This window comes from Littorina saxatilis, linkage group LG1 (assembly GCF_037325665.1).
Source record: "Littorina saxatilis isolate snail1 linkage group LG1, US_GU_Lsax_2.0, whole genome shotgun sequence".
NCBI classification, from domain to species: domain Eukaryota; kingdom Metazoa; phylum Mollusca; class Gastropoda; order Littorinimorpha; family Littorinidae; genus Littorina; species Littorina saxatilis.
The window spans coordinates 96,816,689-96,832,395 of NC_090245.1; the positions used below are offsets into that span (position 1 = coordinate 96,816,689).

General features: G+C 42.2%; 1 protein-coding gene across 1 annotated transcript in view; it reads right to left on the bottom strand.

Moving 5' to 3' along the window:
* Nucleotides 1-698: 698 nt before the first annotated feature.
* The window catches only part of LOC138946806 (allatostatin-A receptor-like), a 59,576-nt gene continuing 44,567 nt past the window's right edge, over nucleotides 699-15,707 (bottom strand). The window contains exons 2-4 of the mRNA XM_070318211.1: nucleotides 6,173-6,881; nucleotides 3,356-3,686; nucleotides 699-1,883 (exon numbers count right to left, since the gene is read on the bottom strand). Of these exons, the coding sequence (XP_070174312.1) occupies nucleotides 1,350-1,883; nucleotides 3,356-3,686; nucleotides 6,173-6,441 (1,134 nt within the window). The 5' untranslated portion in view covers nucleotides 6,442-6,881 and the 3' untranslated portion in view covers nucleotides 699-1,349. The remainder of the gene's footprint in view (nucleotides 1,884-3,355; nucleotides 3,687-6,172; nucleotides 6,882-15,707) is intronic.

The window sequence follows — 15,707 nt, forward strand, 5'->3', positions numbered from 1 at the left end:
GTATTGTTCATGTCTTTCTTGATAGAACAAGAGACTTGGAGTACACACTCTATGTGTATTATACAGTCTCTGCTAGACTTTCTGTAATTATGCATAGCACTTTTCTGTTTACCATGCTTTCAGTTCGTGTGCTCGCTCCCGTTGTTATTCATGACACTCATATATATGCTAATCATTCTTTCATGCTTTGGCTCTGTGGTTACCCAAACTAGGGCAAACTTTGTCACACACTTCGAGTTCACGCACTTCATCTCGTCTGTGTATTGGATTTCAAGCACAAAATGCACACTTTCAAAACGCGAGTCCTCAGCTGTCCCGGGCTTCCGTTCTGTTGTAGAATGTTTCATATCTCCGTTTAGTTCTGCCTTTTACTCCGTGGCAGTACGGACACTCCAATTGTCTTTAAGTTTCTCTGTACAGAGCAGTATGTACACTTTTCTGGGCACTGTCCTGTTCTTTTTGCAGGCTTTCAGAGTTTCTTTCTTCGTACAGAGAAGTACGAAACCGTGTCTATGAAGTGTTCTTTTTCGTTATTCTTGCTTCGCACACCAATGTGAAACGTGTCCCAGTCACGCTTGTTTCATAACGACAGCACCTTTCTACACATTAATCATGTGCTTGCCATGCAAGCGCAAGACCCTATCGCTATATAATGACAAGTAGACAGTGTGCAGTTCACCACTGGTTCACTTACCCTGTTGTGCTAACCTAGCGTTCACAGACTGTCTGGTCTTGGTTCTAATTCTACAAACCTCGGTGTACGTAAAGTTGCATGCTATTCTTTCTTCACGGTTTATGCAGACTGTCTGGTCTTGGTTCTTGAAATCTCGGCGGACGTTCACAGTTGTGTAGAGAACAAGCAGTCGAGGCATTGATTAGAAGCAGCACAGAATTGTGCGAGTATGAACTGGCTAAGTGGAAGGGAAAAGAAAGCACAGTGTCTCACGTGCCAGCTTTATGGCCTGTGTCGCAGGAAAGAATCTGCCATTTTAATGTCCTCGTATCGTGTAAAAGGCCATCGTATCGTGTAAAAGGCCATCGTATCGTGTAAAAGGCCATCGTATCGTGTAAAAGGCCATCGTATCTGGTTAAAGGTCATCGTCTCGTGCTCAAGTCCATTGGTGTGGTGGACTCAACAATACAGATAGAAGCATTGAATTGTTCATCTGTGACAGCAGGCCCTCTCTGAGCACCCGAACAGTCTCTGCTGCTGGCAAGAACAGGAAAACACTGACTGCTTTTTCTCTCTCTCTCTAGAACTGGGCAACTTTCAGTACTGGAGAGCAAGCGAAAAGAAATCAGATAAAATAGTAAAGCCAGCGAGAAGCGCTTTCTTACAGAGCTGCGTGTCAAACGTTGAGCTGCACGATCTCCATTTCATCGTGTTTCTCCTTATCGTGCTCTATGGCGCTGTCCGATCCTGTGTCCAAGCTTTCCGCGGTCAGCGGAGCGTTGCTGGATGTGGAGGCGATCCTGGTGGCGTGACCGTTGGCATGACCGTTGGCCTTGGACGCCCCCTCCCCTCCCCCTCCCCGGCCAGCAGCTCGCCTGATCCTGCCCTGCGTGTAGGCGCGGTGGCACATGGTGCAATTGATGACCTCGTCGAAGGCCTCAGCCAGCTCCGGGGCGAGCTTGGAGTAGATGACGGGTCGCACAGCCTTGTCCGCCATCATCAGACACAGGAGGTAGTTCCGCGCGATGTAGAGCGACTCCAGCGTGTCTCCGTCCGGCAGGTTGCCCTCGGCCTCCATCTTCTGGGCCTCCGTCTCCTTGTAGAGCACGTGCAGGTCGAGCACGCGGAAGGGCAGCTGGCAGACCACGAAGACTGACACGATCACCGTCACCAGCTTCGATATCTGCTTCTCGCGGTACGTGTAGCTGTCCTGAACACACAATACAGAATATGGAATACAGAATATGGAATACGGAATATGGAATACAGAAAACGGAATGCAGAATACATCTACACAATAAAAGCAGAACATAAAATACAGAACACAGAATACACAACACAGAACACACAACACAGAATACCGCTACACAGAACACAGAAAACACAACACCGAATACACACCACAGGACACGGAATGCACAACAAAGAACACAGAACACAAAGTACACAACACATAACACAGACATGAATACACAACACAGAGTATACAACACAGAACACGGAACATAGAAAACATAACACAGAATACACACCTTAGAACACAGAACACAGAATGCACAACAAAGAACACAGAATACAGAACACAGAGTACACAACACAGAACACGGAATACACAACACAGGGTCTACAACACAAAACACGGAATACACAACACAGAAATGAAAACACAACACAGAACACAAGAATGAATACACAGCACACAACACAAAAATAAATACACCACACAGAACACAGAACTGAATACACAACACACAACACAGAAATGAATACACAACACACCGCACAGAAATGAATACACAACACACAACACAGAAATAAATACACAACACAGAAATGAATACACAACACAGAAATGAATACACAACACAGAATACACAACACACAACATAGAATGTTTCATTGCTCGTTGTCCTCCTGAAGCTTGCCTTCATGGTGCAGATAGAAATTAAAACACATACAAACCAAAAACAGACAAACAGACAGACGGCAAGAACATAATAACAAACAGCAATCTCTCAGACGGCAAGAACATAACAAACAGCAATCTCTCAGACGGCAAGAACATAATAACAAACAGCAATCTCTCAGACAGCAAGAACATAATAACAAACAGCAATCTCTCAGACGGCAAGAACATAATAACAAACAGCAATCTCTCAGACGGCAAGAACATAATAACAAACAGCAATCTCTCAGACGGCAAGAACATAATAACAAACAGCAATCTCTCAGTACAGATTGCGGTGTGATGCGGTTTGTCATCGCACTGAATTGATACCTTATTGTTGACTCTTCTTTCCGGAAGTGACGTCTATTGTGCTACTGCCTCGAATGATACAACTCACGCAGCCGAGGCACATATAAGTCGAGTGCTGTACCAACGGCTACCGAGTCGCTGACCAACCAAATTTTTTCTATTTTGGTTTTTTTGTTACAGTGGAACCCCCCTTTTAAGACCCCTCCCCCCTCCCTTTTAAGACCCCCCTCCCTGTTAAGACACACCCCCCTCCCTTTTAAGACACACCCCCCTCAGTCTCCGTTTTCTCAGACTTTCTGTTCATAACTTATGTAAATGTACCCTCATTCTAAGACTCCCTCCTTTTTAAGACCTGATTTTCTCAGATGTTTGGAGGTCATCACACGGGCTTTCCACTGTTTCCGGTTGTTCGGAGGTGATCGTACCTGGAAGTAGCGCTTGCCCATATAGTGCGCCAGGACGTAGACAGCGATGATGAGGGCGACGGGGACGAAGCAGGACAGCGAGTGTTGCAGCCACACGTCGCGCTCCACGTCCGTGTTCTGCACGTACTGACAGAACCCGAACACCTCCTCCGTGTTGAGCAGGAAGGGGATGGCCACGGGAAGGGCGATCGCCCACAGGCCCACCGCCAGGATCAGCGTCTGGGCGGGCGTGGGTGGGTTGCGTCCCCTGCTGGTGAGGAGGATGCCGCGCAGCACGGCCAGGAAGACCAGGTGGTAGGCTGCCACGAAGCCTGAACCCACCTCCAGGTACCTGTACAGGGCACAGAAACAAAGGTAGATGTAAAGGGTGCAGAGAATCAAAGCTACCTGTGAAGAGAATTATGGGAGAAACAAAGCTACCTGTGAAGAGATGGGAGAAACAAAGCTACCTGTGAAGAGATGGGAGAAACAAAGCTACATGTACCCGTAAAGAGAACAGAGAAACAAAGCTATGCGAAAGGAGAACAGAGGAACAAAGCTACATGTACCTGTAAAGAGTACAGAGGAAGAAAGCTACATGTACCTGTAAAGAGAACAGAGAAACAAAGCTACATGTACCTGTAAAGAGTACAGAGAAACAAAGATTGTACCCGTAAAGAGTACAGAGGAAGAAAGCTACATGTACCCGTAATGAATACAGAGAAACAAAGCTACATGTACCCGTAAAGAGTACAGAGAAACAAAGCTACATGTACCCGTAAAGAGTACAGAGGAACAAAGCTACATGTACCTGTAAAGAGTACAGAGGAACAAAGCTACATGTACCCGTAAAGAGTACAGAGGAACAAAGCTACATGTACCTGTAAAGAGTACAGAGGAACAAAGCTACATGTACCCGTAAAGAGTACAGAGGAACAAAGCTACATGTACCTGTAAAGAGTACAGAGGAACAAAGCTACATGTACCCGTAAAGAGTAGAGGAACAAAGCTACATGTACCTGTAAAGAGTACAGAGAAACAAAGCTACATGTACCTGTAAAGAGTACAGAGAAACAAAGATTGTACCCGTAAAGAGTACAGAGAAACAAAGCTACATGTACCCGTAATGAATACAGAGAAACAAAGCTACATGTACCCGTAAAGAGTACAGAGAAACAAAGCTACATGTACCCGTAAAGAGTACAGAGGAACAAAGCTACATGTACCTGTAAAGAGTACAGAGAAACAAAGCTACATGTACCCGTAAAGAGTACAGAGGAACAAAGCTACATGTACCTGTAAAGAGTACAGAGGAACAAAGCTACATGTACCCGTAAAGAGTACAGAGAAACAAAGCTATGCGAAAGGAGAACAGAGGAACAAAGCTACATGTACCTGTAAAGAGTACAGAGGAAGAAAGCTACATGTACCTGTAAAGAGAACAGAGAAACAAAGCTACATGTACCTGTAAAGAGTACAGAGAAACAAAGATTGTACCCGTAAAGAGTACAGAAAAACAAAGCTACATGTACCCGTAATGAATACAGAGAAACAAAGCTACATGTACCCGTGAAGAGTACAGAGAAACAAAGCTACATGTACCCGTAAAGAGTACAGAGGAACAAAGCTACATGTACCTGTAAAGAGTACAGAGGAACAAAGCTACATGTACCCGTAAAGAGTACAGAGAAACAAAGCTATGCGAAAGGAGAACAGAGGAACAAAGCTACATGTACCTGTAAAGAGTACAGAGGAAGAAAGCTACATGTACCTGTAAAGAGAACAGAGAAACAAAGATTGTACCCGTAAAGAGTACAGAGAAACAAAGCTACATGTACCCGTAATGAATACAGAGAAACAAAGCTACATGTACCCGTAATGAATACAGAGAAACAAAGCTACATGTACCCGTAAAGAGTACAGAGAAACAAAGCTACATGTACCCGTAAAGAGTACAGAGGAACAAAGCTACATGTACCCGTAAAGAGTACAGAGAAACAAAGCTATGCGAAAAGAGAACAGAGAAACAAAGCTACATGTACCCGTAAAGAGTACAGAGGAACAAAGCTACATGTACCCGTAAAGAGTACAGAGGAACAAAGCTACATGTACCCGTAAAGAGTACAGAGAAACAAAGCTACATGTACCCGTAAAGAGTACAGAGAAACAAAGCTACATGTACCCGTAAAGAGTACAGAGAAACAAAGCTACATGTACCCGTAAAGAGTACAGAGAAACAAAGCTACATGTACCCGTAAAGAGTACAGAGGAACAAAGCTACATGTACCCGTAAAGAGTACAGAGGAACAAAGCTACATGTACCCGTAAAGAGTACAGAGAAACAAAGCTACATGTACCCGTAAAGAGTACAGAGAAACAAAGCTACATGTACCCGTAAAGAGTACAGAGAAACAAAGCTACATGTACCCGTAAAGAGTACAGAGAAACAAAGCTACATGTACCCGTAAAGAGTACAGAGGAACAAAGCTACATGTACCCGTAAAGAGTACAGAGAAACAAAGCTATGCGAAAAAAGAACAGAGGAACAAAGCTACATGTACCCGTAAAGAGTACAGAGAAACAAAGCTATGCGAAAAGAGAACAGAGAAACAAAGCTAAATGTACCTGTAAATAATACAGAGAAACAAATCTATGCAAAAAGAACAGAAAAACAAAGCTACCTGTCAAAAGAACACACAAAAACAGCATTGGTCCAATCCCCAGACACCTGCAGACAACACGGACAACCACACGGACAACCACACACACACACACACACACACACACACACGCACACACACACAACCCCCCCTCCTCCCCACACACCACAGTACTCACTTGCTAGCCTTGCACCAGGTGTTAGTGATGGGGTCTGTGGCCCAGGTAAGGTAGATGATGTGACGCGGCACGGACACACACAGACACAGCATGTCCGACACCGCCGCGCTGCCCAGCAGGATGAAGAAGTCAATCCTCAGGTTTTTGTACAGCCAAAGCGCGCGCATCATCAGCAGGTTGCCTAGCAACCCGACCAGCGCCGTCAGGCTCAGCATGATGCAGGCCACCAGTACGTCCTGCGTCATCAAGTGGACCGTAGCAGTCGTCATCGTGAATGAGGTTGAGGTCGAGGTTGGTTTTAAAGAGGTGTTCAGACGCTGACGCGTTGAGGGATGGACGTGAGTATGTGATCTCACGGAAAGGTCTTAGAGTGGTAGATGCGTCCACTTCATCACAGTTGCACCACTAGCACCACTGGCACCACCAGCACCATTCTGGTGATGATGCCAGACCTCACCTCATCCCATCAGCACCACTCGCCTTTTTCCCACACCTCAGGAGCGACACTCACAAGTTCTCTAAGTCTCTGCTCGTCTGCTTCTGATGACCATCTGAGGTGGTCAGCTTGTCAGCGTGTGGACGATCTGGCCTGAGAATAACACTGGGCTTTGAGATGACAGTGCGGGATTGGAGACACAAAGTCTACCAAAAGGGATGCAGGGGCTTGAAGGTATGTGTGATGTAGCGTCAGTGAGGTCTTGGAAGTAATCTGCAAAGACAGAGAAAAAAGAGAAGTTGTCAAAAATAGAAATAAATAACCAAGAAACTCTTTCACAGCATAAACAAGTCACGTAAGGCGAAATTACTACATTTAGTCAAGCTGTGGAACTCACAGAATGAAACTGAACGCACTGCATTTTTTCACAATGACCGTAGTCAGTAGAAGGCAGTGAAATTGACGAGCCTGTTTAGCACAGCACACTTTTCTGTACCTCTCTTTTTTTTTTCTTCTTTTTTTTTTTTTTTTTCTTCTTTTTTTTTTGCCAAGCACATTATTGTGGGGCTTTTAATGAATAACATGCATCCGTCCACTCACAATATATTTTCTTTCATCCTTCAACATTTACCACTCAAAAAGTCTATAGTATTAACAATCATGAAACAAATGAAAGGCATCTACGGATGTATAGATACATAATTGACCACACTCATTTGGAATACATTCTGACAATTCATTATAATGACATCTTTCTGTACTGATAGAGCGACAGAGAGAAAGAGAGAAAGAGAGAGAGAGAGAGAGAGAGAGAGAGAGAGAGAGAGAGAGAGAGAGAGAGAGAGAGAGAGAGAGAGAGAGAGGGAAAGAGAGAGTGAAAGGGGGGGGGGTTAGCGGGTGGAGGTAACATTTACACTTGCTTTTATTTAAAAAAAAATGTACTAAATATTTGTCTTGGAACTTTTTAATCAGAAATAAATATTTCTGATCTGCAGTTGCCTTTCCAAGATAACAAAAAGAGGCATTGAAGCCTTGGTTTTCTTATAAATACTTATGCATATTTTAGCAACCAAAATTATGCAGTTTAGTTCTTTCAACAGAGTTGCATGCATTTTTCGATTTTTAACTCCAAACATGATTTCATGCACAGTTAACTTTATCTGTTTATCCAAGTGTATCCAAATATATAATTCAATTTGTTTCCAAAACTCAAGCACCACTGGGCAAAAGAAAAACAAGTGTTCTATATAGTCAATGCTATTACTACAGTGTGAACAAATATTGTCTTCCACAACTTTCATCTTACATAACATAATATTTGTGGGGTAAATATTGTGAAGTAATTTCCATTGTAATACTCGTAGCCTTGTCTCTTTAACCGATTCAAAACTCATCATCCAATCTTTCTTGTCAATTTCATAATTAAATTTCCTCCTCCAAAATCCAATTGCACACGGTTCAACAAGTTTCATGCTTACTAATTCTTTTCTGAACTGTTGTGCGTTGTGTACTTTCTTACCACGATAAGAGGGGATATCCATCAAATCAATTTCTTCCTTTCCGTGCATCATCTTATTAATAACATTTATAACAACAGCACGAACCATGTTATATTCCAAAATTCTCTGTGGGGATTTTCCTAAAACATCACTAATGAACTGATAGGAAACAAACTCTTTTCCATGTAAAACATCATATACGCTAACAATACCCTTTCTTGCCCAATCTTCAAAATACAGTACATTTCCAGCATAAACAAAATATTGGTTATTCCATAAAAGCGGCTTAAATAAGTTATCATCAATACATACATTGTTATCAAGCCAGGTTTTCAAGACAGTTTTCCAAAATTTGAATTTGACAAGTTCACTCCCTTTTAATCTTCGAAAATCAACATTTGAATAAAAACATTCACAATTTGAGCCGTACATTGATAACACTGACTTTGGCACATATTTCCACTTATCTGTGACTTCGCGGGATGTCAGTCTGACAGCCCATTGTAATAAAAAGGAAAGCTGCATGTGTTTCAAATCAATCCTATTTAAGCCACCATTTTCTATATCACTACACAATATTATCCTCTTAACCTTTTCAGATGCTTTTTTTTATTATTTTCTTTCTTTTTCCATAAAAATATAAACAACAATCTATTTACTTCTGCTAATACACTATCAGGGATTACAAATGCCGGCATATAATAAACAAATTGGGAAATCAAAAACGTTTTAATTACAATAATTTTACCCATAATACTCAAATTTCTTTTCTCCCATGCCGAAATCAAGCACTTAACAGACGTAATTCGCTCTGTCCAACTTTCCTCAACATCAGAGGCTGATCTGTCATTACAAAAATAAATTCCCAAAATCCTTAATTTTTTCTTCCATTTAAAATTATAAAAGGTGTCTTGACAATGTTTCTGACTTTCTAACCACATGGCTTCGCATTTCGAGAAATTCAACTTTAATCCGAAAACGTAATAAAAAGAATCAAAAATCTGTACCTCTCTTCGTTTTAACATTCTGAGCGTGTTTTTAATCCAAACATATCATATCTATATGTATTTGGAATCAGGAACCAACAAGGAATAAGATAAAATAGTTTTTAAATCGATTTCGGAAATTTTATTTTAATCATATTTTTTATATTTTTAATTTTCAGAGCTTGTTTTTAATCTGAATATAACATATTTATATGTTTTTGGAATCAGAAAATGATGAAGAATAATATGAAAGTAATTTTGGATCGTTTTATAAAAGAATAATTTTAATTACAATTTTCAGATTTTTCATTAATTTTTAAGCCTCCAAGCTGAAATGCAATACCAAAGTCCGGCCTTCGTCGAATTGAGATTGCTTGGCCAAAATTTCAATAAATTTAATTGAAAAATGAGGGTGTGACAGTGCCGTCTCAACTTTTACAAAAAGCCGGATATGACGTCATCAAAGACATTATTTTATCCAAAAAGAAGGGCAAAGCCCATACGACTCACATGCTTGACCTTGACCTTTACATGACCTTGACCTTCAGGGTCAAGGTCAAATAACTAAACCTAGCAATGACATCATACACTAAGAACTGCTTTACACATTTTTCCTACCAAAATACATGTGACCTTGACCCAAGGTCAAGGTCATCCAAGGTCATGCAACACAAAGCTGTTAATTCAAGACATAGGAAGTACAATGGTGCTTATTGGCTCTTTCTACCATGAGATATGGTCACTTTTAGTGGTTCACTACCTTATTTTGGTCACATTTCATAAGGGTCAAAGTGACCTTGACCTTGATCATATGTGACCAAATGTGTCTCATGATGAAAGCATAACATGTGCCCCACATAATTTTTAAGTTTGAAACAGTTATCGTCCATAGTTCAGGGTCAAGGTCACTTCAAAATATGTATACAATCCAACTTTGAAGAGCTCCTGTGACCTTGACCTTGAAGGTAAACCAAACTGGTATCAAAAGATAGGGCTTACTTTGCCCTATATATCATATATAGGTGAGGTATTCAATCTCAAAAACTTCAGAGAAAACGGGGAAAATGTGAAAAATAGCTGGTTTTTAGGCAACATTTATGGCCCCTGCGACCTTGACCTTGAAGCAAGGTCAAGATGCTATGTATGTTTTTGGGGGCCTTGTCATCATACACCATCTTGCCAAATTTGGTACTGATAGACTGAATAGTGTCCAAGAAATATCCAACGTTAAAGTTTTCCGGACGGACGGACGGACGTCCGGACGTCCGGACGGACGGACGGACGACTCGGGTGAGTACATAGACTCACTTTTGCTTCGCATGTGAGTCAAAAATGAAAAACGTCCGGGGATATCATAACCAGGAACTCTCATGTAAAATTTCATAAATATCGGTCCAGCAGTTTACTCTAAATCGCTCTGCACACACACACACACACACACACACACACACACACACACACACACACACACACACACACACACACACACACACACACACACACACACACACACACACACCACGATCATCGTCTCGATTCCCCCTCTATGTTAAAACATTTAGTCAAAACTTGACTAAATGTAAAAAGGGGAAAAAAGAAAAAAGCAGCAAAAAAGCAAGAAAAAAACAAAACAAAACCAATACACAATACACTCCACTAGCATATCGCGGGATGTATAGAAAAACTAAACAAAACCAATACACAATACACTCCACTAGCATATCGCGGGATGTATAGAAAAACTAAACAAAACCAATACACAATACACTCCACTAGCATATCGCGGGATGTATAAAAACAAAACAAAACCAATACACAATACACTCCACTAGCATATCGCGGGATGTATAAAAAAACAAAAACACAAAAAACGTTTTGCTAATGTAGTATACTATGTCATCATGCTTTAACATCCACACAAAGACCTAATCCTTTTTTTTTTGTGCAATGATTTACTTTGGTAACACAAAGTGTTTTGCCTCTAAGAACATCCGTTCTATACAGAGCCAACCATAACACGACAAGGAACCGAGTCGCTGCAATAACAAGCCATCGACAGGTTTTAAAAGCAGTGATCGACGCACAAGGTAATGACATCCAAAGGCACTGCCGTTCGTTCTGATAAAGAAGGCAACAGCAGGCGGCATTTTAGCAAAGTTACGAAACTGCTGGACACTTGAGAATATCGCAGTGTTAGCAGAAATCTTCTGGCACAAGTGTCTCCTGGAATAGAAGTGAGGGTTGTTACTGTGGCTTTTGTCGTCATTATCAGCTTGTCTCATCCATCTCTCTCTCTCTCCCTCTCTCTCTCCCTCCCTCCCTCTCTCTCCCCCTCTCCCTCCCTCTCCCCCTCTCCCTCCCTCTCTCTCTCTCCCTCTTCCCCACCCTTCCGTTTGGATAATATTTAAGTCCTTCCCTTCAATCCAACTGTTTTTCTGTCTCGGTCTCTGTCCCCTTCTCTAAACTCTCTTCTCCCCTCGAAATGACGTCACTCCTCGTGATAAATAAAACATACCCCCGTCGACAGACTGTCATCCAATTCAGGATCCAAAGCCTCTTATGGTGACGTGAGTTTGGGAAACGCACAGATCTAACTGTGCATTACTTCCAAAATTGTGCGTTAGTTTCAAAGTAGTGCAACGCGAGTTTGTGGAACGTGCCTTGAAAATGAAGAAGATGTATAATAACGAGTTTGTGGAACGTGCCTTGAACATGAAGAAGATGATGTATAATAAAGAGTTTGTGGAACGTGCCTTGAACATGAAGAAGATGATGTATAATAAAGAGTTTGTGGAACGTGCCTTGAACATGAAGAAGATGATGTATAATAAAGAGTTTGTGGAACGTGCCTTGAACATGAAGAAGATGATGTATAATAACGAGTTTGTGGAACGTGCCTTGAACATGAAGAAGATGATGTATAATAACGAGTTTGTGGAACGTGCCTTGAACATGAAGAAGATGATAGGCCCTATGTATAATGATGAGCGCGCGTCCGCTACAGATTTCTCTCTGAACGAGATGACTGTGTCTTTTTGTCCGCCGCCCACAAAGGAATATAGGGCATCTAATTCAAGCAACAAAAAACTGACAGACCTTCCGGCGTTAGAAAACTCTCATTCGTCAAATTGCGCAATTTTTGTGTCACTGCAAGCATTTGGCCAACAGGAGCGTTGATTCAGGACGACAATATTCTTTATAATAGCACAGGCCGTCCTGTGAGAACCGTCAACGATTCAGCTCACCCTATCAATACTGGCCAGGTTTTTACGTGGCATGAGACCATCCCTCCACTTGGTCATATACCAACAATCAATCTGTAACCTGGGTGTTTTCTATGCATTGCGGGATTTTCTCTGATGAATTAATTTCGAATTTGAATTATTTCATCAAAGATAATACTCTGCACAGAGAGCAACCAGAATGTTGATTCTTGGTATGCGTCCAAGCGGATCGAGGGATGACCTTGAGCCATATATATATAAGCCTGGGCAGAGCTGAGATTGTAAGCTGTCTCACATGCCCCTAATTGCTTTGCCGTGAGGGCGTAAAACTTAAATTTCTCTCCTGAGATAGTAAGCCAAACGTGTCCATTTATGTAATGTAAGGCTTCGTGCCAAACGTAAGTGTTATTTTGTTTGTGCCACAGATCAAAATTTCAGTCTCAGGTACAGTCAAACATACAGATACCAAGTGTTTTTTTAAAATATTTTGTTTTGTTTATATATAATCTTGTTGTTTTATTGATAAAAAGGGCATGCTACAGCGTCTTCCCAAACCTACAAAAGTAAGGCAAACTGCTTTCACGGGAAGAAGTGTGCCTTTAACATCCCCACTCTCTCTCCTCTTCCCTCGATCATTAGGAAGCAGGACTGCACGACACCCAGTCCCTACCCATGTCAAGCACCCTATGTCCGAACCGTTCCATCATCTCTATCACGCGCTGGCAGCGTGCATGGGGTGGACGTGTCCCTGAGCACTACTACCTGTGTCCACACACCCTGCGGTGAATGCCTGGCGATCAATGCGGAGATCAAAGTAAACACCTTGAGGGTCGTCCCAAGAGAATGAACTGTCAACCTACATTATCTCAACTCCTCGAACGGGGAAAAAACAAATTTAATATTTTTTTATTAAAATCCTCGAACTCTTGTACGTGCGCAACACGCAGTGTTCACGGTCGAAGTGAAGGCTTCGTTTCTGTCTACTATTTTCTTAACAGACAGACAGACACACACATACACACACACACACACACACCACCTGCAATTTGATACACGACTCAATGTGAATTCAATACATGTTTGTATTATTTCAGCACACCTTGATAGCTCTGTACACCAATTGTACTAAGTCAACAATAAGACTCATACAAAAAATATCGTTTTACAAAAAACGTTCTTATTTACGAGAATTCAACACCAACGCAGAATTCTCCCTTAAAAACTTACTCAACCGCACTCGTAGGCAATAGCGATATACAGCTGGTCGTTTGAAACGGAGACTTCCAATTTCCACCGGCACCACTTTGCTCAGAAAACCAGTAACGACAAACGACTAAACCTGATTGATCCAATCAGCAATAGTCTGGCCAGTTTGCGTTGCTGGAGAAGATTGGAGAAAATTGTCGCTAAAATAATGTTGCGGCAAATGGAACGCGCGCGCGCAGGGAAAACTCGGCCGTTTCCTGCTAATCAGACATAGTGCCGAAGAGCACGCAATCAGAAGAGGTTTTCTCCGTCCAACAGGTTAGGTCAATATGTTAGAGAGGAAATTAGGACAGGTTTTAGGATACCAGAACATGTTTATCAGTGCTACTTTTAACGCAACTTCTGCCGATCTGTCTCTTTCTCACACACGAACGTACGCGCGCGCACAAACATGCGCAGTCCGCACTGACACACACACATACACACACTTTCTTACCCCCCCCCCCCTTCTCTCGTTTGCCACGATCAAATTAAAAATAAAAACCTATGATACAGACAGAGAGACAGTCAGAGAGACATACAGACTAGCGTGCAGCCTAGTTCGGAGTTGCAACTCATTACAGCTGACGGAAGACACAAAATAGGTCATTTTGCGTTGGAGTGTACGCCCCCCCCCCCCCCCTGTTTTTCTGTGTCAAGCTGTCACAAAGAATATAGTGGCTTTGACTGACTGTATAATGGTACAGTGCAGACTGGGGTCGAGGTGACATCCACGCCAACCGCATTCTTCCCTGGCAGTTATGTGTGTGTGTGAGAGTGAGTGTGTGTGTGTCTCTCTCTCTGTCAGTGTATGTTTGTGTGTGTGTGTGTGTGTGTGTCTCTCTCTCTCTCTCTCTCTCTCTCTCTCTCTCTCTCTCTCTCTCTCTCTCTCATCTTTTACACGAACAGGCAGACAGACAATCGCTATGTCATTGTTTCTTTGGAACAGACGAAAAGCGAGCACACATAATTCAGCATGTCACGTGGGCAGGTTTACCGAGAGGCAAGCAGGGTTTGATGTAACGTATGACTGATAGCTGTCGCAAAGATGAAAGATAACAAGCCTATTGTTTGCAACAGCACTAAACTGCCGGCAGCCAAAGTTCACGTACGATAACAAACAAAAGCGCAATCTGATTTCATGTCACATGCACTATTTGAACGACGCGCGGTCGTTGGCCTTAAAAACTTGGGATGGCTGAACCAAAGAGCAAACAACAAAATATAAATTTCTTGAGTCACTTTAAAAGAAAAACGCGTTACTTATCAGAGGCAGACGACATTTAGAGACAAGTGGGTGGCGTCAGAATGTAGATTACACTCTACACTCTCTGTACTCAACAGTTTCTGGTTGCTATCGCAGTCTCTCATTTTAGCAAGTTCAAGGTCTTTTCGTTTTTAAAGCTGTCGCCGTCGATTTTTTTCATAGAAAAAATATTCCATTTAATTTTATGTATTGCTGAATTACTTTTTTGAGCAATGACAGTGAGTACAGTTTCTTGTCGATCTCTATGTCCAGACGAATATGAGTGTACTTGCTAAACACGTAAAGCCTATATCATTATATATATCATATATAAAAAAATATGAAAAAAAACCAACAATCCAGATTGATGAGGTTATCTGTCGTAAAGTAGACGAGAGGACAGTTTTCAATCACAGTTGGAGACAGACAGAAACACAGAAAACACACATTCAAACAAAACAAAAACATGCATGCACGCACGCACGCACACACACACACACACACACACACACACCGTCGCACGCACGCACGCACACACACACACCTGACTTCTCCTTGTAAGGGATAGAATCAAGCAGTTATAGGGTACTGCACACGGCGGGGGGTACACAAGACAAAAAGGGTGGGAGGGAGTTGGGGGAGCGGGGTTGTTTGGATGAGTGATTAAACTCGTTCCTTACTTGATGACACCCACACAATCCAATCCTGCGCTCAACTAAACTGAAAGCCACGCCCACAGTCCAATCACTGGACAACAGGGTTTTAAAAGAAGATTGGCCGATATGATAACACACTTTTGTTGGAGGGAAGTCAACAAGTTGTTTTCAACCGTTTTAGGTCTGTGCCATTGAGTCGCGGAAGGTGGGAGGAGGTGTGGGCGTGTGCGAAGGGGGTGTAAC